The sequence below is a fragment of the Rana temporaria genome, chromosome 6, assembly GCF_905171775.1.
Source record: "Rana temporaria chromosome 6, aRanTem1.1, whole genome shotgun sequence".
Taxonomy (NCBI): Eukaryota; Metazoa; Chordata; class Amphibia; order Anura; family Ranidae; genus Rana; species Rana temporaria.
This window is the reverse complement of record NC_053494.1, coordinates 11,873,713-11,899,200: the sequence shown is the minus strand read 5'-3', so window position 1 is coordinate 11,899,200 and position 25,488 is coordinate 11,873,713. Positions and strand designations below refer to the sequence as shown.

At 47.7% G+C, this 25,488-nt stretch overlaps 1 protein-coding gene across 1 annotated transcript; it reads left to right on the top strand.

Moving 5' to 3' along the window:
• Positions 1-356: 356 nt before the first annotated feature.
• On the top strand, positions 357-18,781 carry LOC120943095 (uncharacterized WD repeat-containing protein alr3466-like). Its single transcript, XM_040356204.1, has 11 exons — positions 357-496; positions 3,108-3,273; positions 3,363-3,447; positions 4,977-5,112; positions 6,857-7,046; positions 9,143-9,251; positions 10,999-11,030; positions 12,251-12,350; positions 14,140-14,205; positions 15,154-15,246; positions 18,432-18,781. Exons 2-11 carry the CDS (start codon positions 3,128-3,130, stop codon positions 18,573-18,575), a joined length of 1,101 nt encoding a protein of 366 aa, XP_040212138.1. The 5' UTR covers positions 357-496; positions 3,108-3,127; the 3' UTR covers positions 18,576-18,781.
• Positions 18,782-25,488: the final 6,707 nt, after the last annotated feature.

Sequence of the window (25,488 nt, the reverse complement as noted above, 5' to 3'; positions counted from 1 at the left end):
AAGCACGTCTTTATTTGTGGAGCGTATCGCACAGCGGCGCGGCGCACCACGCTACTGTGTACAGACATGAAATGAAGCGTCACTATGTGGCAATTCAAATAAAGTTTTAACAAAGGAAACAGGATGCACTGAAGTGCATAACGCTCGCTTGTGTGGTAAAACTTTGGTTTTATTTATCCTCATCCATATAAACAGGTTACACTGTCAGTGAGGATGAGGCCTAGTACTGTGTTTTGGACAGCACAAAGGGCTGCGTTGCTTGGCAACACCTGAGACAACCAAGCCCTTTCCTCTCATTGGCTGTAGTCTGCACATGCTCAGTGACTATCCCTGGCTGTGTTATATGTTCCCCGCCCTGTGGGTGTTGCAGGGCTTGGCAGACATAACTTTTGTTGCCTGGCAACCACAGGAGCGAGTTTGTTTACTTTCGAATCTGCTTCCCTGCCGGAGGAGTGTCAGCTCTGTGGGCCACACAGGAGACGTCTTATTGAAGCAGGTATTTAGCCCTTGTTATAGCATGACCATCCCGCTCTTTATATCTCTGCTTTATTTGGGATTATGGCGTCACGGGACAGGTTGGCGTGGGTTACACCAGGATATACATGTGAGTGGGCCCTGCGAGGCCCCCGAAAACATTTGTCACCTTAGACTCCATTTAAATCTCGTGATTTTGGATCACAGGCAGATTCCTGGAGATTCTGCCCATGATCCTAAATCGCAGCAAAGGGGCGACTCGCTTTTGGGTGCCATTATTCTTTTATGGCAGCCCCAAACGCAATGCAATTATGCCGCCAACGTTGTGTGGTGATCGTGACAAAACTTTTAAAAATGCGTTACGCTTGGCGCTCCAAAAAAGAATATGCTTCTTTTCGGGGTGACAAACGTTCACCATGAAGTGAATGGGCTACAAAATTGCATGCAAATCGCTCAATCAAAATCGCAAATGGAACGGGGACATGAAATGCTGTCATTTGGAGCGCCAGTGATCTCGCATTTGTATCTGGTTCTCACCGCCCACAGCGTTCCCCTCATTAAGGCCGCATCTGCGCGTTCCAGGAACACGCTCAGAAACGTGCGTATCTGTGCATCTTCTGGGAATGCATGAAAAACGCTCGTCGCGCTTGCAGTACCATAAGGCTCCATTCACACTTGTAGGACTCTGAAATCATGCGACTTGGAGTGCAACTTTGACACAACTTTGGATGGGTGCGACTTGGGTGGCGTTTTGGCTTTGACTAAATGATAATAAACAATTGTTGCACAACTGTCACATGTAAAACATTCAGATGCGACTTTCGAGGGTTAACATTGTAGTCTATGGGCCTGAAGTCAGACTAATGTAGTGCATGAACTACTTTGAAATCGCTGCAACTTTAAGTTGCATAGGTAAGAACGGACGGTACTCAATGAAAAACATGGAGCGTGACTTGTCATGTGACTTTGTCCAAAGTCACATGACAAGTGTGAACGGAGCCTTAAGGCTGAGCTTGCATATATGCGGTGCGGGTGCACCACATTCCTATTCCAATCACATTTGTACGACTCCAAAGTCATACGACTTTGGATGGGTGCAACTTGGATAACTGTTGCATGTAAAACATTCTGGTGCGACCAGGGCCGCCATCAGAGGGGTACAGGCAGTACACCAGTAAGGGGTCCGGAGGTCCCCAGGGGCCCGGATGACAACTCTCCCTATTTTTTTATATATTTTTTTTTTATTTCTTCTTTTTTATATATATATATATATATATATATATATATATATATATATATATATTTCTTTCTTTCTTTCTTTCTTTTCTTTTTATTTCTTTTTTTATATATATATACTTTTATATATATATATATATATATATATATATATATATATATATAAAAAGAAATAAAAAAAAAAGAAATAAATATATATATATATATATATATATATATATATATATATATATATATATATATATATATATATATTTATTATTATTATTATTATTATTATTATTATTATTATTTTTTTTTTTTATAGATATAGATATATATATATATATATATATATATATATATATATATATATATATATTTTTTTTTTTTATTAAAGGGCCCGGAGGTCCCCAGTGCCCCATGTGGCAACCCCGCTTTTTAAATTTACATTTTTTATAAATGTTTATTTTTTTATATATTTTATTTTATTTTTATTAAAGGGTCCAGAGGTCCCCAGGGCCCCGGATGGCAACCCCACTTTTTTTATACAAAAACAACTTTTTTTTTATATATTTTTTTTATTTCTTTATTTTTCTTTTTTTTTTATATATGTATTTTTTTTTTATTAAAGGGCACAGAGGTCCCCAGGGCCCCTGGATGGCAAACCCCCTTTTTTTTATTTATTTTTTATCAATTTTAATTTTTAAAAAACTTTTATATATATTTTTTTTATTAAAAGGTCCAGAGGTTTCTTTTTTTTTCCTTTTTATTAGAGGGCCCAGAGGTCCCCAGGGCCCCCGGATGGCAAACCCCCTTTTTTTTATTTATTTTTTATAAATTTTAATTTTTAAAAAAAATTATATATTTTTTTTATTATTTTTTTACTAAAAGGCCCAGAGGTTTCTTTTTTTTTTCCCTTTTTATTAAAGGGCCCAGAGGTCCCCAGGGACCCGGATGGCTACCCCCTTTTTATTATAATTTTTTTTTAAATTTATATATTTCCTTACTTCTTTTTATTTGTAAAGGCCCCCCCCCCTTCTCAATTAGCGAAAGCCCCCCCCCCCCCCGCTTCTCAATTTCAGGCGGCAGCTGTGTAAGGGGCCCCATAATTCCTGATGGCGGCCCTGGGTGCGACTTTCATACAACTTTTGAGAGTTACTATCAAAGTCTATGTCCGGTGTATATGGTGTGTCCGGTGATACATTGCGGTGTATATGGTGTGTCCGGTGATACATAGTGGTGTATATGGTGTGTCCGGTGATACATTGCGGTGTATATGGTGTGTCTGATGATACATAGCGGTGTATGGAATGTTGTTGGGAGGAGAGTGCAGAGTGCTGTGTGGGATCATTGTGTGATTTATATCTCCTCATATCTCCTCTTGTACCTTTTTTCTCTGGATGTGTCTTATATAGGAAATTGAAGGAGTTCACAGATGTCTGGAATACTGGTGACACCGCGTCCGAGGGTAAGTGCCCGCCGCTCCTCCTCCCAGCTCCTGAGTCCCAGTGTCAGTGAAATCTCCTTAGAGCCGATTCCGGAGCCCAGCACCGGGGGTGAGCTTCATCTGGAGAAGGAGATGTAAGTTATGAAATGGAGGGGGAGGGGATCTTCATGGGGGTATAGGACAGATTAATAAAATAAAAGTTTATCTCTATCTTGTCCTCCAGTGACTGCGGCCAGGAGGTCCTAAGCTGCCAGTTCAACCCATCCGGGACCCTGTTGGCAGCTGGACTCATCAACGGGATCATCAAGGTATTCGGAGAAGATGTGTCTTCATGATTTCACTGCACACTGTGAGCTTCTCATAATGTGCATTAAAATCTGCAGCAAGTCAGGTAGAGCTCCGCCTCATATCAGCATCATCTAGACCAGTGTTTCGCAACTCCAGTCCTTAAGGCGCCCCAACGGCTGTGGTAATTACTAATGCAGTGAAACTGATCAAATCACCTGTGCAAAATAATGGAAAGCCTGAAAACCTGACCTGTGGGGGCGCCTTGAGGACTGGAGTTGAAAAACACTGATCTAGACCAGGGGTGTCAAATTCAGGGTGTCGGTTGTATCAGGGTGCGCTACTTACAGAGTGTAAGGTTTAGGGTGTGCTATATACAGAGTGCAGGGTTTAGGGGTGCGTTGCGTACAGAGTTCAGGAGTACGCTACATGCAGAGTTCAGGGATGTGCTACGTACAGAGTGCAGGGTTTAGGGGTGCGCTACGTACAGGGTGCAGAGTTCAGGAGTACGCTACATACAGGGTGCACTGTTCAGGAGTACGCTACATACAGGGTGCACTGTTCAGGAGTGCACTACGTACAGGGTGCAGAGTTCAGGGGTGTGCTATGTACAGGGTGCAGAGTTCAGGGGTGTGCTACGTACAGGGTGCAGAGTTCAGGGGTGCGCTACGTACAGGGTGCAGAGTTCAGGAGTGCGCTACGTACAGGGTGCAGTGTTCAGGAGTGCGCTATGTACAGGGTGCAGAGTTCAAGAGTGCGCTACGTACAGGGTGCAGAGTTCAGGAGTGCGTTACGTACATGGTGCAGAGTTCAGGGGTGTGCTATCTACAGAGTGCAGTGTTTAGGGTTGAGCTACGTACAGGGTGCAGAGTTCATGAGTAAGCTACATACAGGGTGCAGAGTTCAGGAGTATGCTACGTACAGAGTGCAGAGTTCAGGGGTGCGCTGTACAGAGTGCAGATTTCAGGAGTGCACTACAGAGTGCAGGGTTTTGGGATGTGTTACTTACAGAGTGGAGAGTTCAGAAGTGCACTACATAGTTCAGGGTTTAAGGGGTGTGCTACGTATAGAATGCCGGGTTCAGGAGTGTGTTGCGTATAGAGTTCAGGGATGCACTGTGTACAGAATGCAGGGTTTAGGTGCCTCGCTGTCCCTCCTGTGAGAGTGTGCAGGGATCTGTTACATCCGGAGAACCGCTGAGGGCAAAGCTGTCCCCTGTAAACCCAGAAGGTTTCAGCGTTTACAAGTGACAGAGGGAGAGGAGGGCGGGAGCCAGAGGTGGCGGAATGGAGCTCGTCACGCAATGTTACGGCAACAAAACTGGGTGTAAAATCCACATGATCCGGCCCGCGGGCCTTGTGTATGGCATATGTGATCTAGCTATTTCCTCTCCCTGTCCCGCCCCCTTCATTCATTGGATGTTAGTTCTTTCAATCATGAAGGCCCGGTGTCACTGGTAGGGGTGCTGCAACACAACATATAAGGGTTCTCTGTATTCTGTTTTGTTGTCATCTGTACGGTCAGACCTGTGTCATGTGACGTGTCTCTGCAGGTGTACGCGGTGTCAGACGGAAGCTGTGTACACACTCTGAAGGATGAACAATCGATCGCAGAACATCTGCCAGTCACAACGCTCAGATTCCACCCCAGCAGACCCAGCGCCAAGGGGGACCTGCTCCTGGCCACATGTAATGTCACATTCCAGTTTTTCATGTTTTTTTATGTTTTCCACAAATGTTCTGGTACTATATAAACAAAGATTGTTGTAGATATAAACCCCATAACTAAAATCCCAACATCATTTCAAAAGTCAGTTTCAGCCTTTTTAAATCTGAAATTGTAATTAATATGAGTCTAATCACTGATGATCCTGCCATGTTCAGGTGCTTCCTATTATTAGGATGACCATTGCTTGTGCTGCTGGGTTGTCACACGCCCCCTGGTGGAGACTACAAGTGGCCACGCTGGCACACATTGCATAGACAAGCTCCACCATCGTCACCATTAGGGATGATCCCAGGTGAGTTTGGAACCCATTCCGAACCCGCCTGAGCGATCCCCTTGGATGATGACTGGTTCTCGTGGATGATGACTGGTTCTTTTGGATGATGACTGGTTCTTTTGCATGATGGCTGGCTCTCTTGGATGATGAATGGTTCTCTTGGATGATGACTGGTTCTCTTGGATGATGACTGTCTCTCTTGGATGATGACGGGCTCTCTTGGGCGATGAATGGTTCTCTTGGATGATGACTGGTTCTCTTGGATGATGACTGTCCCTCTTGGATGATGACTGGTTCTCTTGGATGATGACTGTCTCTCTTGGATGATGACTGTCTCTCTTGGATGATGTCTGGTTCTCTTGGATGATGGCTGGCTCTCTTGTATGGTGACTGGTTCTCGTGGATGATGACTGGCTCTCTTGGATGATGACTGTCTCTCTTGGATGATGTCTGGTTCTCTTGGATGATGACTGGTTCTCTTGGATGATGACTGTCTCTCTTGGATGATGACTGTCTCTCTTGGATGATGTCTGGTTCTCTTGGATGATGGCTGGCTCTCTTGGATGATGACTGGCTCTCTTGGATGATGACTGGTTCTCTTGGATGATGACGGGCTCTCTTGGATGATGACTGTCTCTCTTGGATGATGACGGGTTCTTTTGGATGATGACTGGTTCTTTGGCATGATGGCTGGTTCTCTTGGATGATGACTGGTTCTCTTGGATGATGATTGGTTCTCGTGGATTATGACTGGTTCTTTTGCATGATGGCTGGTTCTCTTGGATGATGTCTGGTTCTCTTGGATGATGACTGTCTCTCTTGGATGATGACTGGCTCTTGGATGATGACTGGTTCTCTTGGATGATGACTGTCTCTCTTGGATGATGACTGTCTCTCTTGGATGATGACTGTCTCTCTTGGATGATGACTGTCTCTCTTGGATGATGACTGGCTCTTGGATGATGACTGGTTCTCTTGGATGATGACTGTCTCTCTTGGATGATGACTGTCTCTCTTGGATGATGACTGGCTCTTGGATGATGACTGTCTCTCTTGGATGATGACTGGCTCTTGGATGATGACTGGTTCTCTTGGATGATGACTGTCTCTCTTGGATGATGACTGGCTCTCTTGGATGATGACTGTCTCTCTTGGATGATGACTGTCTCTCTTGGATGATGACTGGCTCTCTTGGATGATGACTGTCTCTCTTGGATGATGACTGGCTCTTGGATGATGACTGGTTCTCTTGGATGATGACTGGTTCTCTTGGATGATGACTGTCTCTCTTGGATGATGACTGTCTCTCTTGGATGGTGACTGTCTCTCTTGGATGATGACAGGCTCTCGCTGTACTTTAGTGGTCCTCCAGCCCGCACTGACTTTGCTCGGATTAATTCCAGTTCTTTGTCTCTTTGTCGTTGTGTCAGATGCGGGAGGTCAGGTGAAGTTCTGGCACCTCTCCACTCAGAGTTGTGTCCGCTCCCTGCAGGAAGACAGACAGACCTTGTCCGCCACCTTCAGCCCTTCCGGCAGCCATTTCTTAACAGCGGGATCCGGCGCTGAGATCCTCGTGTACGACGCAGAGAAGATGGTGTGTGTGAACATCTGCCAGCCCAGGTCTGTGCTCCTCCTCCACCAATTTCTGTACAGTTGTTGCCTGCCTTGCACAGCTTTTAGCTTTCTCCACCATCAATCATTTTGTTCTCCAGCACTAAATGAAAGAACACATCCCTGGCATCCCTTTAGACACGCATGATCCGTGAGAGGTGCAGACTTTAGCTGTGCAATCTGCCGATCAGTTGTTCGATTACAAATCAAGCAACTGATCAGCAGGTTACATCTTAAGTGTGTACCAGCAGGGGGAGCATGTATGTCCAAAGGGATGTCATATAATGCTCTTGACAGGGTGCAGGGTGCTGTGAGATTTTCAGAAGCTTGCTGGCCCCTCCCACCAGACTTGCTGGCCCCTCCCACCAGACTTGCTGGTCCCTCCCACCAGACTTCAGCAAAGAGCACCAGACAGACCAGTGATGACAATAATGGGTCTCAAAAGAGGTATTTATTTTAAAACAAAATGATTTCATTACAAATTTTAATTGATCGGGGTGAACAAAGTCTTATATGTTGTACATTGTACTTTTACTGTATAGTGGAAGCCTTCCCCTCGCTCCTCCTATCAGCGTGCTTCTTGCACTGCAGCACAAATGGCTTCTTGTGCTGCTTCCCCCTTTTCCAGTTAAAGCTCTGCTGCATAGGGGGGCTGCAATAGGCTGATATCAGGTCAGACGATGTATTAATTTGGGTTTTTAATATCTGTCTGGAGTTTAGATTATGTTATATACAGTACATACCTAAACAGAACAGATATGATAAGGTACTTCCAGTGGGCGGGTCCATGAAAGCTTGGACTCAGGTTTTCCCAGTGGGCAGTTCCAAGACAGCATGGGCTCAGGTATTCCAGTGGGTTGGTCCACGACAACCTGGGCTCAGGTATTCCCAGTGGGTGTGTCTATGGCAGCCTGGTCTAAGATACTCCCAGTGTGCTGGTCCATGACAGTCTGGGCTCAGGTACCCCCAGTGTACAGGTCCATGACAGCCTGGGCTCAGGTATTCCCAGTGGCTGGGTCCATGACAGGTGGGGCTCAGGTACCGCCAGTGGGCGGGTCAATGGCAGCATGGGTTCAGGTACTCCCAGTGGGCAGGTCCATGACAGCCTGGGCTCAGGTACTCCCAGTGGGTGGGTCCATGACAGCCTGGGTTCAGGTACTCCCAGTGGGCGGGTCCATGACAGCCTGGACTCAGGTACTCACAGTGGGTGGGTCCATGACAGCCTGGGATGGGGTACTGCCAATGGGTGGGTCCATGACAGCCTGGGATGGGGTACTGCTAATGGGTGGGTCCATGACAGCAAGGGCTAAGCTACTCCTAGTGGGCTGGTCCATGACAACCTAGGCTCAGCTACTCCCAGTGGGCTGGTCCATGACAGCCTGGGTTCAGGTACCGCCAGTGGGTGGGTCCATGGCAGCCTGGGTTCAGGTACCGCCAGTGGGTGGGTCCATGGCAGCATGGGCTCAGGTACTTCCAGTGGGTGGGTCCATGATTGCCTTGGCTCAGGTACTCCCAGTGGGCGGGTCCATGACAGCCTGGGCTCAGGTACTCCCAGTGGGTGGGTCCATGACAGCCTGGGATGGGGTACTGCCAATGGGTGGGTCCATGACAGCCTGGGATGGGGTACTGCCAATGGGTGGGTCCATGACAGCCTGGGATGGGGTACTGCTAATGGGTGGGTCCATGACAGCAAGGGCTAAGCTACTCCTAGTGGGCTGGTCCATGATAGCCTGGGCTCAGGTACTCCCAGTGGGCTGGTCCATGATAGCATGGGCTCAGGTACTCCCAGTGGTTGGGTCCATGGCAGCCTGGGTTCAGGTACCGCCAGTGGGTGGGTCCATGGCAGCCTGGGTTCAGGTACTCTCAGTGGGTGGGTCCATGCTTGCCTTGGCTCAGGTACTCCCAGTGGGCGGGTCCATGATTGCCTGGGCTTAGGTAGTCCCAGTGGGTGGGTCCATGATTTCCTGGGCTCAGGTACTCCCAGTGGGTGGGTCCATGGAAGCCCAGGGTTACAGGAAGTGATTGGATGATGTGATTTAACCTGGATGAGTGGAATACGGATTCAGTTTTGGGTGGAGTGACTCTTTACTACATCTGTCCCACAGCCCTTCTCTCTCTATGATGGACGGTCATCGCTCTCGGGTCTTCGCTCTGAAGTTTCACCCCCACAGTGAGATGAATTTTATATCCGGAGGCTGGGACAACACCGTCCAGGTAACCCCCGGGCTCATCATTTAAAGAACTCCTGACGTTGTTTTTTTTTATTCTTTAGTTTCCAATAAAGAGGGGAGGAGTTTACACTTTGTCCGGATTTTATTTCTATCTCTGTTCTAATGGGAGAGATCACTGGACCAGGAAGTGACGGGGAAATCTCTCCAATGGAGGCAAAATCCGAGAAAGAGACCCTTATAAAGTGGTGAGGGGTTAGAACCTCCAGCAGGCCTTTTATTGCTACCTTTGTCCCCACTGGGGAGATTTTCCTCATTGTGTGGTCACTAGGACAGGAAATAGGCAGAAATCTCCCCAATAAGGATACAGAAATAAAAAACACAACAAGATCTAACCCTTATCAACCCCAATTAAATGTATGTTTCTATTGGAGGGATCCCCATCACTTCTGCAGTAAATGTTCTTACAGCTAAACTGAAATGGGAACTCTGTAACAGAGCTGGAAGTCTCTCCAGGAGTATAGGGATTTGTATGGGTCTCTGTGGGAGACTGGAGGGCACTGCAGGGGGTTGGGAGGAACTGTGGGACACTGTCAGAGGTTGAGGGCACTATGGGGGGGCCTGAGGCACTGTAGCAAGCTAGGGACACTGTGGGGGGTTTGGGAGCACTGTGGAACACTGTTGAGGGTTGAGGGCACTATGGGGGGCCTGAGGCACTGTAGCAAGCTAAAGGACACTGTAGGAGGTTGGAGGACACTGTGGGACACTGTTGAAGGTTGAGGGCACTATGGGGGGCTGGAGGCTCTGTAGCAAACTAGGAGGTACTGTGAGAAGCACTGGGTGGCACTGAGGGAGATTGGGTGGCACTGTAGGACACTTACAGAGGTTAAGGGTGCTATAGGGGTGCAGGAGGCTTCAAACTAAGCTAGGGAGCCTCTGTGGAAGGCACTAGGTGGCATTGTGGGAGGTTGGGGGGATACTGTGAGACACTGTCATAGGTTGAGGGCATCATAGGGGCTGAAGGTTCTGCAGGAAGTTAGGGAACACTGTAGGACATACTAGGAGGCATTGTGGGAGGTTGGGGGGTACTGTGGGACACTGTCAGAAGTTGAGGGCACTGTGGGGGCTGGAGGCTCTGTAGCAGACTAGAGGTACTATGGAAGGCACTAGGTGGCACTGTCGGAGGTTGGAGGGGCACTGTAGGACACTGCCGGTGATTAAAGACACAATAGGGAGGCTGCAGGCTATGCAGCAAGTTCGAGAGCACTAGGAGGCACTGTGGGGGGTTCGGGGGCACTGTGGGACACTTTTGGAAGTTGAGGGCAATATGGGGGGCTGGAGGCTCTGTAGCAGACTAGAGGTATTGTGGGGGGCACTAGGTGGCATTGTAGGAGGTTGGGGGGCACTGTCGGACACTGTCAGAAGTTGAGGGTACTATGGGGGGCTGGAGGCTCTGCAGCAAGCTAGCAGGCACTGTGGATCGCACTAGGTGGCCCTCTGAGAAGTTAAGGGGCACTGTGGGACAGTGCCAGAAGTTGAGAACAGTATGCGGGGCTCTGCAGCAACTTAGGCATCATTGCAGGGGGCTGGATAGTATTGTGGGAGGTTGGGGGGAACTGTAGGCCACTATGGGAGGTTGGTGGTACTGTGGGAAGTTTGGGATCAGCAGCTGGCTGGCGCTCCAAAAGGTAGGAGGCCGCAGTCTCGCGGTTGAGACTTATTGCAGTCGGGCCTTTTGCTAATAAAATCTCTTCATGTATTATGTACTCACTTCTATTTTCTATTTTTTGCAGTTCTGGGACATCAGGCAGAGGCATTCCATAAAGTAAGGCTGGAGTCATCTTCATAAAACTGGCCACACATATTACAATCCGATTGTACAATCTCCTTTGGGCTTGCCAGTAACTATATCCTATACCCTTAGGGCCATATTCTGAGTAAAGTTACGATGGAGTATCTCAGGAAGCTCCGTCGTATCTCTCTTTTTTGGCCAGTGTATCTATGCGAGTGATTCTTAGAATCATTTTCGCATAGATACACTAAAGATCCGACATGTGTAAGTCACTTACACTGTCGGATCTTAAATGTAATTACTCCGCCGGCCGCTAGGTGGCGTTTACGTTCAGGTCTCATTTGTTTATGCAAATGAGCCTGATACGCCGATTCCCGAACGAATTTGCGTTGCGTAACCGTTGCTAACGTCGTTTGCGTAGGCGTAAGGTTACCTCTGCTATATGAGGGGTAACCTTACGCCAGTCCCACGTAGGCCATGTTAAGTATGGCGTCGGGTCCGCGTCGTGTTTTCCCGTCGGGTACGTCGTTTTACTAAGTCGTTCTTGAATACGACTTTACATCAACGACGCACACGTCGCCGTCATTGACGTTTTACGACGAGAACTGGAGCATGCGCACTGGGCTATTTTAAGCCCGGCGCATGCGCAGTTCGTTAGAATCGGGGGCGCGCTTAATTTAAATAGAAGCCGCCACCTTGGAGATATGCGGGGATACGCCGGGCCAAATACACTCCGCCGCCCCAAACTACGGAGAAAGTGTTTGGGGAATACAGCACTTGCTCCTGTAGGTTGGGGCGGCAGAGTGTAAACGGCTTACGCGCCGCCCGCGGGAATTATATGAGAATATGGCCCTTAGTTCTTGGCTGTGTTCACAAACGTCTGGCACAGATCAGCCCCTACTACTACAGCACATCACCTTTTAACTTACTGCAAAGTTACAATGTTGCAGTCTGATCACTGGAGGGAAAGGAGACTGAGGAAATACTTCCTCCTGCCTGCAGCAGACTGATGACATCACCATCTCAGCCTAGACAAGGTCACTGACTGAAGCTCATTGACTTTTTAATTATAAAAGTTGCTGTATATTGTGACCTGTTAGGAATGTATTTGTCTCCATTCCAAGGAGATTGCACAGCATATTGTAATGTGAGTGGCCAGCTTTATCGTGTAGGCCGACATTGTGACTGCTGTGTCCTGTCCCAGTGATTGTTGGTATCAGTGTGAATAAAGGGTCTCTTTCTCCCCTCTCCAGGAGACTCTCGGGCCCCCACGTGTGCGGAGATGCTTTGGACATCGACCCTTACACAGAGGAGATTCTGATTGGCTCATGGAGGAAAGAGGAGAACCTGCAGGTGAGACAGGGAGGAGGAGGGGCAGACAAGTGACGAATCAGATTGGTGAAAGAACTATGAGTCCCAGCAGACACCTAAGAATAGGGGTTTCTGGGATATATGGGGAGACTAACACTGGCCACATGCTTCTCATTTCTCTGTTCCAGGTGAGGGAAGGTTAGGAAAATAATAACCTGAAGAATTTAGATGCAGCACATCTCCAGTGTTGTCTATTACACCCGGATCTCACTTTGGGGGTCATCGTTGTGCTCTTTATACTTCTGGGGTGCTCCAGTCCAAGATCTCCTCACCATAGTTCCATAGCTCTCTTCCCTCTCTCACCTTGGACTTTTTTTTTTACTGCAGCTGCTGACTTTTAAAATAAGGACACTTACCTGTCCAGGGCGCCCGCGATGTCGGCACTCGAAGCCGATCTGTCTCTCGGTTCTCGGGTGCTGCCGCCGCCATCTTCGGTAAGGGAATCAGGAAGTGAAGCCTCACGGCTTCACTTCCTGGTCCCCTACTGCACATGCACGACTGGCGCTGCACGATTTTACTGGTCCCTACTGTCTTCTGGGACCTGTGTGTCTCCCAAAAGACAGCGGGGGGAGGGGGGACAAAGGAAGTGGCATAGATACCCGCGGGTGGCTCGGGTATCAATGCCCGGAAGTGGGAACAAATACCTGGATTACACAGGTATGTGCTCCCCCCTGAAAGGTGCCAAATGTGACACCGGATGGGGGGGAGGGTTTCCGAAAAGCTGAAGTTCTATTTTTGGGTGGAACTTTGCTTTAATATAATCTGAATTATAAGTCTTACTGTAAGAGGAGGAGCCCCTGTAATGACTCTGGCAGGTGTATAGACCCAGGAACTCAGCACAGGGATGGTGGGGACCCCTCATAATGGGCACAGCAGGTGGACAGACCCGGGGACTCAGCACAGGGATGGGGGAAACCCCTCATAATGGGCACAGCAGGTGGACAGACCCGGGGACTCAGCACAGGGATGGGGGAAACCCCTCATAATGGGCACAGCAGGTGGACAGACCCGGGAACTCAGCACAGGGATGGGGGGAACCCCTCATAATGGGCACAGCAGGTGTACAGACCAGGAAACTCAGCCCAGGGATGGTGGGAACCCCTCATATTGGGCACAGCAGGAGTACAGACCCGGGAACTCAGCACAGGGATGGGGGGAACCCCTCATAATGGACACAGCAGGTGTACAGACCCGGGAACTCAGCACAGGAATGCTGGGGACCCCTCATAATAGGCACAGCGGGTGTACAGACCCGGGAACTCAGCACAGGGATGGTGGGAACCCCTCATAATGGGCACAGCAGGTGGACAGACCCGGGAACTCAGCACAGGGATGGTGGGAACCCCTCATAATGAGCACAGCAGGTGTACAGACCCGGGAACTCAGCACAGGGATGGTGGGAACCCCTCATAATGGGCACAGCAGGAGTACAGACCCGGGAACTCAGCACAGGGATGGTGGGAACCCCTCATAATGAGCACAGCAGGTGTACAGACTCAGAATTCAGCGCAGAGATCTCACCAGTAGTGTTCACAAGAGATAGAAAAGACTGTGATGGGGTTTAACATCATCAAACACTGAAGTATCATCATTGGGTAGGGCGACCCTTTTAATGTGCAATCTCTTCCCTGCACTCTTGCCCTCTGAACATCGATGGGTCTTCCTGTGTATGGACTGATTATCTCACAGACAGAAGATAGAATTGGAGTCTTCAGTGTCTGTTTTCTCTCCATTGCTGTGTGCTCTCACCATTGCATTTCACCTTGTACAGGTCTGGGATTCTCAGAGCGGACAGAAAATCAGCACCATCCCTGATGATATCAGGGGTCCTTCCCAGGTGAGTTCTCCAAGACTTGGGGCTCAGTTGTAGCTGAGATTTTATATTATCTCTGTCTCATATTCGTATATACAGTAATCAACAGTTTAAGACCTTTTTTGGCCAGTGGGGGTATAAAATGTCCCAGGCCCAGTATCGGTGAGAATAAACATGGCCTCAGGCTTGGTGGTCAGTAGGGGAAGTAGTACCCGATCATTGATATCAGTGGAAGGAATAGTGACTTATTGTTGGTGTCAGTGGGAGGAATAGTGCCCCATCATTGGTGTCAGCGGGAGGGATAGTGATCCATCACTGGTGTCAGCAGGAGGGACAGTGCTCCACCATTGGTGTCAGCGGCAGGGATAGTGCTCCATCATTGGTGTCAGCGGGAGGGATAGTGATCCATCATTGGTGTCGGCGGGAGGGATAGTGATCCATCATTGGTGTCAGCGGGAGGGATAGTGATCCATCATTGGTGTCAGCGGGAGGGATAGTGATCCATCATTGGTGTCGGCGGGAGGGATAGTGATCCATCACTGGTGTCGGCGGGAGGGATAGTGCTCCATCATTGGTGTCAGTGGGAAGAAGAGTGCCCCATCATTGGTGTCAGTGGCAGGAATTATGCCACACTTGGTGTGAGTGGGAGGCATACTGACTCATATCATTGGGAGGAATAGTGCCCAAAAGGGCCGCGGTTTTGAGACCCCTGTCCTAGCGACAATGAGATGAAGTGAGAAGGCCAGAGATTGTCTGGAAGTGTCCATAGTGTGCAGCTTGGTGCCCTCTGGAGTGATGTTACAGCTGAGCCCCTTGGATGTTGGACATTTACCCTAAACAGCCAATCAGCATTCATCTTTATTCTAACAGCTCTCAGTTGCCAAAATCTGGCCACCAGGGGCCAATTATCCTATTATACAGCTTTTTTTTTATAAATCTGACAAATCTCTGAATGTTTTCCCTAACTTATAGATTTACTGCTGTCGCTGGGTGGGCGCAGGTCACATGGTCGCAGCGGGAAGTGACCTTAACATGTGCCGGATTATTGATCGCAGTTCACACATGGTAAGTCAGACGTAGAGATATCATGCCCTCTGTGAGAAGAATGTTCCTTACATTGGTGATCAGTGGGAAGAATGTCCCTTACATTGGTGATCAGTGGGAAGAATGTTCCTTACATTGGTGATCAGTGGGAAGAATGTCCCTTACATTGGTGATCAGTGAGAAGAATATTCCTTACATTGGTGACCAGTGGGAAGAATGTCCCTTACATTGGTGATCAGTGGGAAGAATGCTCCTTACATTGGTGGTCAGTGGGAAGAATGTCCCTTACATTGGTGATCAGTGGGAAGAATGTCCCTTACATTGGTGATCAGTGGGAAGAATGCTCCTTACATTGGTGGTCAGTGGGAAGAATGTTCCTTACATTGGTGATCAGTGGGAAGAATGTCCCTTACATTGGTGATCAGTGAGAAGAATGCTCCTTACATTGGTGATCAGTGAGAAGAATGTCCCTTACATTGGTGATCAGTGGGAAGAATGTCCCTTACATTGGTGATCAGTGGGAAGAATGTTCCTTACATTGGTGATCAGTGAGAAGAATGCTCCTTACATTGGTGATCAGTGGGAAGAATGCTCCTTACATTGGTGATCAGTGGGAAGAATGTCCCTTACATTGGTGATCAGTGGGAAGAATGTCCCTTACATTGGTGATCAGTGAGAAGAATGTCCCTTACATTGGTGATCAGTGGGAAGAATGTTCCTTACATTGGTGATCAGTGGGAAGAATGTTCCTTACATTGGTGATCAGTGGGAAGAATGTCCCTTACATTGGTGATCAGTGGGAAGAATGTCCCTTACATTGGTGATCAGTGAGAAGAATGCTCCTTACATCGGTGATCAGTGAGAAGAATGTTCCTTACATCGGTGATCAGTGGGAAGAATGGCCCTTACATCGGTGATCAGTGAGAAGAATGTTCCTTACATCGGTGATCAGTGAGAAGAATGTTCCTTACATTGGTGATCAGTGAGAAGAATGCTCCTTACATTGGTGATCAGTGGGAAGAATGCTCCTTACATCGGTGATCAGTGGGAAGAATGTTCCTTACATTGGTGGTCAGTGAGAAGAATGTTCCTTACATTGGTGATCAGTGAGAAGAATGTCCCTTACATTGGTGATCAGTGGGAAGAATGTCCCTTACATTGGTGATCAGTGGGAAGAATGCCTCTTACATTGGTGATCAGTGGGAAGAATGTCTCTTACATTGGTGATCAGTGAGAAGAATGCTCCTTACATTGGTAATCAGTGGGAAGAATGTTCCTTACATTGGTGATCAGTGGGAAGAATGTCCCTTACATTGGTGATCAGTGGGAAGAATGCTCCTTACATTGGTGATCAGTGAGAAGAATGTCCCTTACATTGGTGATCAGTGAGAAGAATATTCCTTACATTGGTGACCAGTGGGAAGAATGTCCCTTACATTGGTGATCAGTGGGAAGAATGCTCCTTACATTGGTGGTCAGTGGGAAGAATGTCCCTTACATTGGTGATCAGTGGGAAGAATGTCCCTTACATTGGTGATCAGTGGGAAGAATGCTCCTTACATTGGTGGTCAGTGGGAAGAATGTTCCTTACATTGGTGATCAGTGGGAAGAATGTCCCTTACATTGGTGATCAGTGAGAAGAATGCTCCTTACATTGGTGATCAGTGAGAAGAATGTCCCTTACATTGGTGATCAGTGGGAAGAATGTCCCTTACATTGGTGATCAGTGGGAAGAATGTTCCTTACATTGGTGATCAGTGAGAAGAATGCTCCTTACATTGGTGATCAGTGGGAAGAATGCTCCTTACATTGGTGATCAGTGGGAAGAATGTCCCTTACATTGGTGATCAGTGGGAAGAATGTCCCTTACATTGGTGATCAGTGAGAAGAATGTCCCTTACATTGGTGATCAGTGGGAAGAATGTTCCTTACATTGGTGATCAGTGGGAAGAATGTTCCTTACATTGGTGATCAGTGGGAAGAATGTCCCTTACATTGGTGATCAGTGGGAAGAATGTCCCTTACATTGGTGATCAGTGAGAAGAATGCTCCTTACATCGGTGATCAGTGAGAAGAATGTTCCTTACATCGGTGATCAGTGGGAAGAATGGCCCTTACATTGGTGATCAGTGAGAAGAATGTTCCTTACATCGGTGATCAGTGAGAAGAATGTTCCTTACATTGGTGATCAGTGAGAAGAATGCTCCTTACATTGGTGATCAGTGGGAAGAATGCTCCTTACATCGGTGATCAGTGGGAAGAATGTTCCTTACATTGGTGGTCAGTGAGAAGAATGTTCCTTACATTGGTGATCAGTGAGAAGAATGTCCCTTACATTGGTGATCAGTGGGAAGAATGTCCCTTACATTGGTGATCAGTGGGAAGAATGCCTCTTACATTGGTGATCAGTGGGAAGAATGTCTCTTACATTGGTGATCAGTGAGAAGAATGCTCCTTACATTGGTAATCAGTGGGAAGAATGTTCCTTACATTGGTGATCAGTGGGAAGAATGCTCCTTACATTGGTGATCAGTGGGAAGAATGTTCCTTACATTGGTGATCAGTGAGAAGAATGCTCCTTACATTGGTAATCAGTGGGAAGAATGTTCCTTACATTGGTGATCAGTGGGAAGAATGCTCCTTACATTGGTGATCAGTGGGAAGAATGTTCCTTACATTGGTGATCAGTGAGAAGAATGCTCCTTACATTGGTGATCAGTGGGAAGAATGTTCCTTACATTGGTGATCAGTGGGAAGAATGCTCCTTACATTGGTGATCAGTCGGGAAAGCCGAGAACATGCTCAATCATTTTTGCTCTGTACACGGCCGGTTTTCCCGTCGGGAAAACTCAGATGAGAGCTTTGGTCGGGAATCCCGGCCGTGTGTATGCTCCATCGCAGTTTTTCCCATAGGAAAACTGCCTGGAAAAAGTCCGCCGGGAATCCTGACTCTCTTTTTTTTGTCTGGTGGTTTATGGCAGTTTTCCCATCGTAAAAACTGCCAAGCAGCATACACACGGTCGGGATTCCCGACCAAAGCTCTCCTCCCAGTTTTCCCATCAGGAAAACGGGCCGTGTGTACGAGGCTTGAGACCCTTTCACAGACACGAGCTACACACATCCCATGCCCACCATAGTGATTGAGTTTACATCGACTGACTCTCATCTTCATTAGCCGCTCACTCTTCTCTTTTTCTCTCCAACAGACCCGAGGGACGCTCATCGATCTCCCTGGTGGAGTTTATAGTCTTGACCTATCTGCTTCCAGTCCATCTAGCGCACCCCTCATCGCGGTAACCTCCAGTCACAAGCTATTCCTGCTCCATCTTACGGGGAGTGCATTATTATAAGGTCATCCCTCATCCCAGCATGATGGTGTTACCATATAGGAATTCCGGTGTTCGGTATGGAGGTGGGATGAGCCAACAGATTGTGACATGGTATTGGCGGTCACTTTCCAGACCACCTCGTACCAATCCAAGTGTTTCGTTTTGTTGTGCTGCCTATGTGTGTTTTCATTTTTATTTGTATAAAATTGTGTTTCGTTTTGGTGCTACTTTGATTTTGGTTCCAAAGTGCATCTACATCTACTGCATAGTACACTAACTACCTCTGGACCATCCCCAGGCTTTGAGTTCAAATATGTGAAATTAATCTCTAAAATAGTTGTGTCTCGGGGGGGGGGGGGGGGGGACTCTTCCGATGATTCATGATTATACCAAATGCCAAGGTATGTGTCCGAGCCTCCTCATTGGGCTTCAGTCCACGTTTCTCTGCAGCAGAAGTCACGTGACCAAATGCCTAGGCAGCTATGGAATCCAGGAGCAGCATTTTCCCACGACAGTTATTTCTATAGCATTTTGAGTTTTTGAACAGATATAATACAATTTGAAAGCTATATTTAACCTTGCTGGTCACTCCCCCCTGATGAAGTCTGCTATAACGAAACGCATCGGTCGGGGCCAGCAGATGTGACATCACCACGCACATGCCGACACAGCAGCTGATCAGATGGTAAATAGTGTGTCCCAAATGACTTCTCTGCCTTTTAATCATGCGAGTGTGCATTTATAGGAGATTATAATAAACCCATGACATGGCCTTACACTACGAGAGCTTTTTTTTCACTCCATGTGTTATGGGTCTGTCTGATTTGGAGCATTTGAGTCGAACAAGTCGCTAGAAGATAATTGGATCCAGAAATCTATACCTATTGAGCACTTTTCTGACCATCTTCTCATACCTTCTTGTAAGGTACTTCATGCGCACTTGAGGTGGTCACATGGTATTTTGGATTATCCGTTATACTGTATTTTGGTGGAAGTATATCATTGAAAAATTCATTTTTCTATTCCTTTCTTGTGGTCAGTGGGAATACTGTCTCTTACATTGTTTATCAGTGGGAAGAATGTTCCTTACATTGGTGGTCAGTGGGAAGAATGCCCCTTGCATTGGTGATCAGTGGGAAGAATGCCCCTTGCATTGGTGGTCAGTGGGAAGAATGTTCCTTACACTGGTGAACAGTGGGAAGAATGCCCCTTACATTGGTGATCAGTGGGAAGAATGTCCCTTACATTGGTGGTCAGTGGGAAGAATGCTCCTTACATTGGTGATCAGTGGGAAGAATGTCCCTTACATTGGTGATCAGTGGGAAGAATGTCCCTTACATTGGTGGTCAGTGGGAAGAATGCTCCTTACATTGGTGATCAGTGGGAAGAATGTCCCTTACATTGGTGATCAGTGGGAAGAATGTTCCTTACATTGGTGATCAGTGGGAAGAATGTCCCTTACATTGGTGATCAGTGAGAAGAATGTCCCTTACATTGGTGATCAGTGGGAAGAATGTCCCTTACATTGGTGGTCAGTGGGAAGAATGTTCCTTACATTGGTGATCAGTGGGAAGAATGTTCCTTACATTGGTGATCAGTGGGAAGAATGCCCCTTACATTGGTGGTCAGTGGGAAGAATGCCCCTTACATTGGTGGTCAGTGGGAAGAATGCTCCTTACATTGGTGATCAGTGGGAAGAATGTCCCTTACATTGGTGATCAGTGAGAAGAATGTCCCTTACATTGGTGATCAGTGAGAAGAATGCCCCTTACATTAGTGGTCAGTGGGAAGAATGCCCCTTACATTAGTGGTCAGTGGGAAGAATGCCCCTTACATTAGTGGTCAGTGGGAAGAATGTCCCTTACATTGGTGATCAGTGGGAAGAATGTTCCTTACATTAGTGGTCAGTGGGAAGAATGCCCCTTACATTGGTGGTCAGTGGGAAGAATGTCCCTTACATTGGTGATCAGTGGGAAGAATGTTCCTTACATTAGTGGTCAGTGGGAAGAATGCCCCTTACATTAGTGGTCAGTGGGAAGAATGTCCCTTACATTGGTGATCAGTGGGAAGAATGCCCCTTACATTAGTGGTCAGTGGGAAGAATGCCCCTTACATTGGTGGTCAGTGGGAAGAATGCCCCTTACATTGGTGGTCAGTGGGAAGAATGCCCCTTACATTAGTGGTCAGTGGGAAGAATGCCCCTTACATTAGTGGTCAGTGGGAAGAATGCCCCTTACATTGGTGGTCAGTGGGAAGAATGCCCCTTACATTAGTGGTCAGTGGGAAGAATGCCCCTTACATTAGTGGTCAGTGGGAAGAATGCCCCTTACATTAGTGGTCAGTGGGGAGAATCATCCTTACATTAGTGGTCAGTGGGAAGGATGCTCCTTACATCGGTGACCAGATGGGCAGTCATCTCTATGACCGTCAGAGGCCCGGGCGCAACGTTATGACGTCACGCCAGGGTCCCCCGAAGTAAACAAAACCGCAATTGCGGCTGTCGGCATTCGATCGTGAATTTTTTTTCACAACCTCATGCTTTCCAGCCAGGAGGAGAGATGTGGGGTCTTATTGACCCCTCATCTCTCCATAAAGAGGACCTGTCACAATAGATTGCTATTACAAGGGATGTTTACATTCCTTGTAATAGGAATAAAAGTGATAAAAACAAAAATCTAAATTTAAAAAAAGTGCACGATAGTGTCACGATATATTCTTTTTACAAGGGATTATACATTTCTTATAATAGGAATAAAAGTGATAAAAAAAATTGCAAATTATTTAAAACACCCCAATCTCCGGTAGCTTGCACTCAGAAGCGAACACACATGCAAGTCCTGCCCACATATATAAACGCTGTTCAAACCACATGTGTTGGTAAAGTTGATCCGGGGAAAATCCGATTGCCTCTCGGGGAATCAGGAAGGAAATTTTTCCCCCTGCTTGTAGCAAATTGGATCTCATTGTCTCTACTGGGGTTTTTTGCCTTCCTCTGGATCAACTGTGGGTATACAATTGGGTATATGGGATTGTACGTTATGTTTTATGGTTCAACTAGATGGACTTGTGTCTTTTTTCAACCTAACTATGTGAGGTATCGCCGCGTGCGTTAGAGCTCCAGCAACAATTCTAGCACTAGACCTCCTCTGTAACTCAAAACTGGTAACCTGTAAAAAAAAAAAAGGCGTTGCCTATGGAGATTTTTAAGTACCGAAGTTTGGCGCCATTCCACGAGTGTGCGCAATTTTAAAGCGTGACATGTTGGGTATCTATTTACTCGGCCTAACATCATCTTTCATATTATACAAAAAAAATTGGGCTAACTTTACAGTTTAGTTAAATTTTAATTCATAAAACTGCTTCCCCCCCCCCAAAAAAAAGGGGTTTAAAAAATTATTGCGCAAATACCATGCAAGATAAAAAGTTGCAATGACCGCCATTTTATTCCCTAGGGTGTCTGCTAAAAAAAACATATATAATGTTTGGGGGTTCGGAGTAATTTTCTAGCAAAAAATCTATGGACTTTGCATGTAGAAGAGAAGTGCCAGAATAGGCGCGGTATGGAAGTGGTTAAAGATCCCGCGTGAAGCATTGCTAAGGGAGCCAATGAGAAGCGTTTATATTTTTGGGGCTTACACAACCTTGAATTGTTCACATCTACTGCATCACCAGACCATAAACGACGCCATTAAATACACCAACGAGCCACAACGGAAAATAAGTTATTTATTGTCTTGTACAAAAGCTCTACATGAACAGAGGCTAGGCTCACTTCATTTTCATAACGGTGCCTTCAAAGAGAACCTGTCATTTAAAGTGGAAGCCTTGATAAGATAATCCGCCCATTTTGCAAACTCCGCAGCCTGTCGCCCCTCCGAGGAGGAACCAGCGATCGATGAAGTCGCACCAGTTCCTTCTTAAATGACGGGGTCAACAATTGCGCCAATCTACAAAAAGTCCACTGTGATATACAACAGACAGGTACATTTTTCGGGACAGAGATGGAGTGTAAACGAGACTGCCCCCTACTGACCAACACACAATACTGGCAGTTTATAGGAAGATGAGAGGAAAACGTTCACAGTGATTCTGGTTTTGTAACAATAAAAAGTAAAGGCACCGCAGCGCGGGGGGTGGGGGTACTCCTAGTCTCCGGATTGCTCAGACCTATACATGACTTATAAATAAAATGGTCGTTAAAGACGCTTATTACTGGCGCTTGACAACAGAATAAAAATGTAAACCCCACACAGGTCAATGCTACTATATGTAGCAATCCAACCATAGGAAAATATAAATGATTTATGAAAAAAATATACACTGTGTAGTAAGAGATGAAAGTTACAAAATAGCTACAGAGAACGGAGTGTATTGTTTACAATGAATGCCTTCTTGTTAGGGTAGCACCAAAGTCTGACATTTCTCAACCTTTTTACCATGAAAGAAAGCTTGAAACTATTTTTAGGTCTTAAACCAATTTGGGGGGGGGGGGGAGAAGGTCCCTTACACTGGACGTCAGCGGGAAGAAATGTCCCTCTTACACTGGACGTCAGCGGGAAGAAATGTCCCCCTTACACTGGACGTCAGCGGGAAGAAATGTCCCCCTTACACTGGACGTCAGCGGGAAGAAATGTCCCCCTTACACTGGACGTCAGCGGGAAGAAGGTCCCTTACACTGGACGTCAGCGGGAAGAAGGTCCCTTACACTGGATGTCAGCGGGGAGAAATGTCCCCCTTACACTGGACGTCAGCGGGAAGAAGGTCCCTTACACTGGACGTCAGCGGGAAGAATGCCCCTTACACTGGACGTCAGCGGGAAGAAGGTCCCTTACACTGGACGTCAGCGGGAAGAAGGTCCCTTACACTGGACGTCAGCGGGAAGAAGGTCCCTTACACTGGACGTCAGCGGGAAGAAGGTCCCTTACACTGGACGTCAGCGGGAAGAAATGTGCCCCTATACACTGGCCGTCAGCGGGGAGAAATGTCCCCCTTACACTGGCGGTCAGCGGGGAGAAATGTCCCCCTTACACTGGCGGTCAGCGGGGAGAAATGTCCCCCTTACACTGGCGGTCAGCGGGGAGAAATGTCCCCCTCACACTGGCGGTCAGCGGGGAGAAATGGCCCCCTTACACTGGCGGTCAGCGGGGAGAAATGTCCCCCTTACACTGGCGGTCAGCGGGGAGAAATGTCCCCCTTACACTGGCGGTCAGCGGGGAGAAATGTCCCCCTTACACTGGCGGTCAGCGGGGAGAAACGTCCCCCTTACACTGGCGGTCAGCGGGGAGAAACGTCCCCCTTACACTGGCGGTCAGCGGGGAGAAACGTCCCCCTTACACTGGCGGTCAGCGGGGAGAAATGTCCCCCTTACACTGGCGGTCAGCGGGGAGAAATGTCCCCCTTACACTGGCGGTCAGCGGGGAGAAACGTCCCCCTTACACTGGCGGTCAGCGGGGAGAAACGTCCCCCTTACACTGGCGGTCAGCGGGGAGAAACGTCCCCCTTACACTGGCGGTCAGCGGGGAGAAACGTCCCCCTTACACTGGCGGTCAGCGGGGAGAAACGTCCCCCTTACACTGGCGGTCAGCGGGGAGAAACGTCCCCCTTACACTGGCGGTCAGCGGGAGAAATGTCCCCCTTACACTGTCGGTCATTGGGAAGAATGTCCTCCTTACATTGGTGATCAGTGGGAAGGAAGTCTTTCCCCTACAGTGGTGGTTAGCCTTAGGCTTCATTCAGACGAGGCGGACTCCGTGGATACGGAGTCTGCCAGCTCAGCGGGAGATCTCTCCGCTGAGCCCGTAGATGACAGGTCCTTCTCTGCTCACTGAGCAGTGAGGGGCTTGTCGAGCGACACTGTGTTCTATGGAGAGATCTGATGAAAATGGACAGCATGTCCATTTTCATCGGATCTCACCCGATCCGATATGGAGGGATGGCGACATATCGCCATACGTCTGATTTTAGCAGATTGGGTCGGATGTCAGCAGACATGTCACTGCTGACATCCGACGCTCCGTAGGCTTGCATGGAGCGACCGTTCAGGTCTGCCGACAAAACTGACAGGCGGACCTCAACGGTCCGACTGTGTGAAAGGGGCCTTACAGATAGCTAAAAAAGAGAATGGCGTTATACCACTGACTGCGAAGTGACGCTGACCATGGAACTATGCAGGCACCATCAAATAGGTCAATCAGAGACAGATCCGGGAACCCCTAGCAAGCCCAGGAGGAACCCTGGTTGATAAAGGCTGGTCTGTGGGAATGGTTTGACCCTCGCACAGGTTTTCCCACATGAAAGAGGTTCGATACAAGTCACATATACAAGCCATTTGGGGTTTACGGATTAAAAGAAACCTGTCACGAAAGCCAATTTCTAGCACAGGTCAGGCTCCTTCCAAACACTAATGCAAATATTCAACTCCCACAACCAGTGCTTGTTCCGAGGTCAGATATCTTCCTGTGCAAGGTGTTAGACTCCATTCACATCTAGGTCGTTTTTACGCCCGAAGCCCGACGCTATTGCAGCCTGCAATACACGCTGGAGGGGTGATTTAACATTGTCGACTATGGAGATGGTTCACATCTCCACGCCGAACGCTGTACGCCTGAAGCTCAAAACAAGTCCCGGACCCTTTTCTTCAGGCGTTCGGCATAGCCGACAATGTTTTCATCACCCCTCCGGCGTATTGTAGGCTAAAAAGAGACACGTTTTGTCGCGGCAAATCGTGGGACAATACGCCGCGTTCAGGTGTGAATGCAGCCTTAAAGAGAACCATTCTGCCCTGGGATTGGGACCCCATGCAGGAATTGGGGGGACGGCCCCCTGCACCAGAATACAGCCTGGTCTATGACCAACCTAAACAAAGTGCGTTGAGATTTGCCATGTCACAAGACTCAAGCTTATAAAAATATCAGTAGTTAATTGCTTGTGAAGA

Coding starts and splice junctions, on each gene's coding strand:
- LOC120943095 (XM_040356204.1), top strand. CDS start 3,128: ATGTCTGGAATACTGGTGACACCGCGTCCGAGGGTAAGTGCCCGCCGC. Junction 7,047..9,142: donor GTGAACATCTGCCAGCCCAG/GTCTGTGCTCCT, acceptor TCTGTCCCACAG/CCCTTCTCTCTCTATGATGG. Junction 15,247..18,431: donor TTGATCGCAGTTCACACATG/GTAAGTCAGACG, acceptor TCTCTCCAACAG/ACCCGAGGGACGCTCATCGA.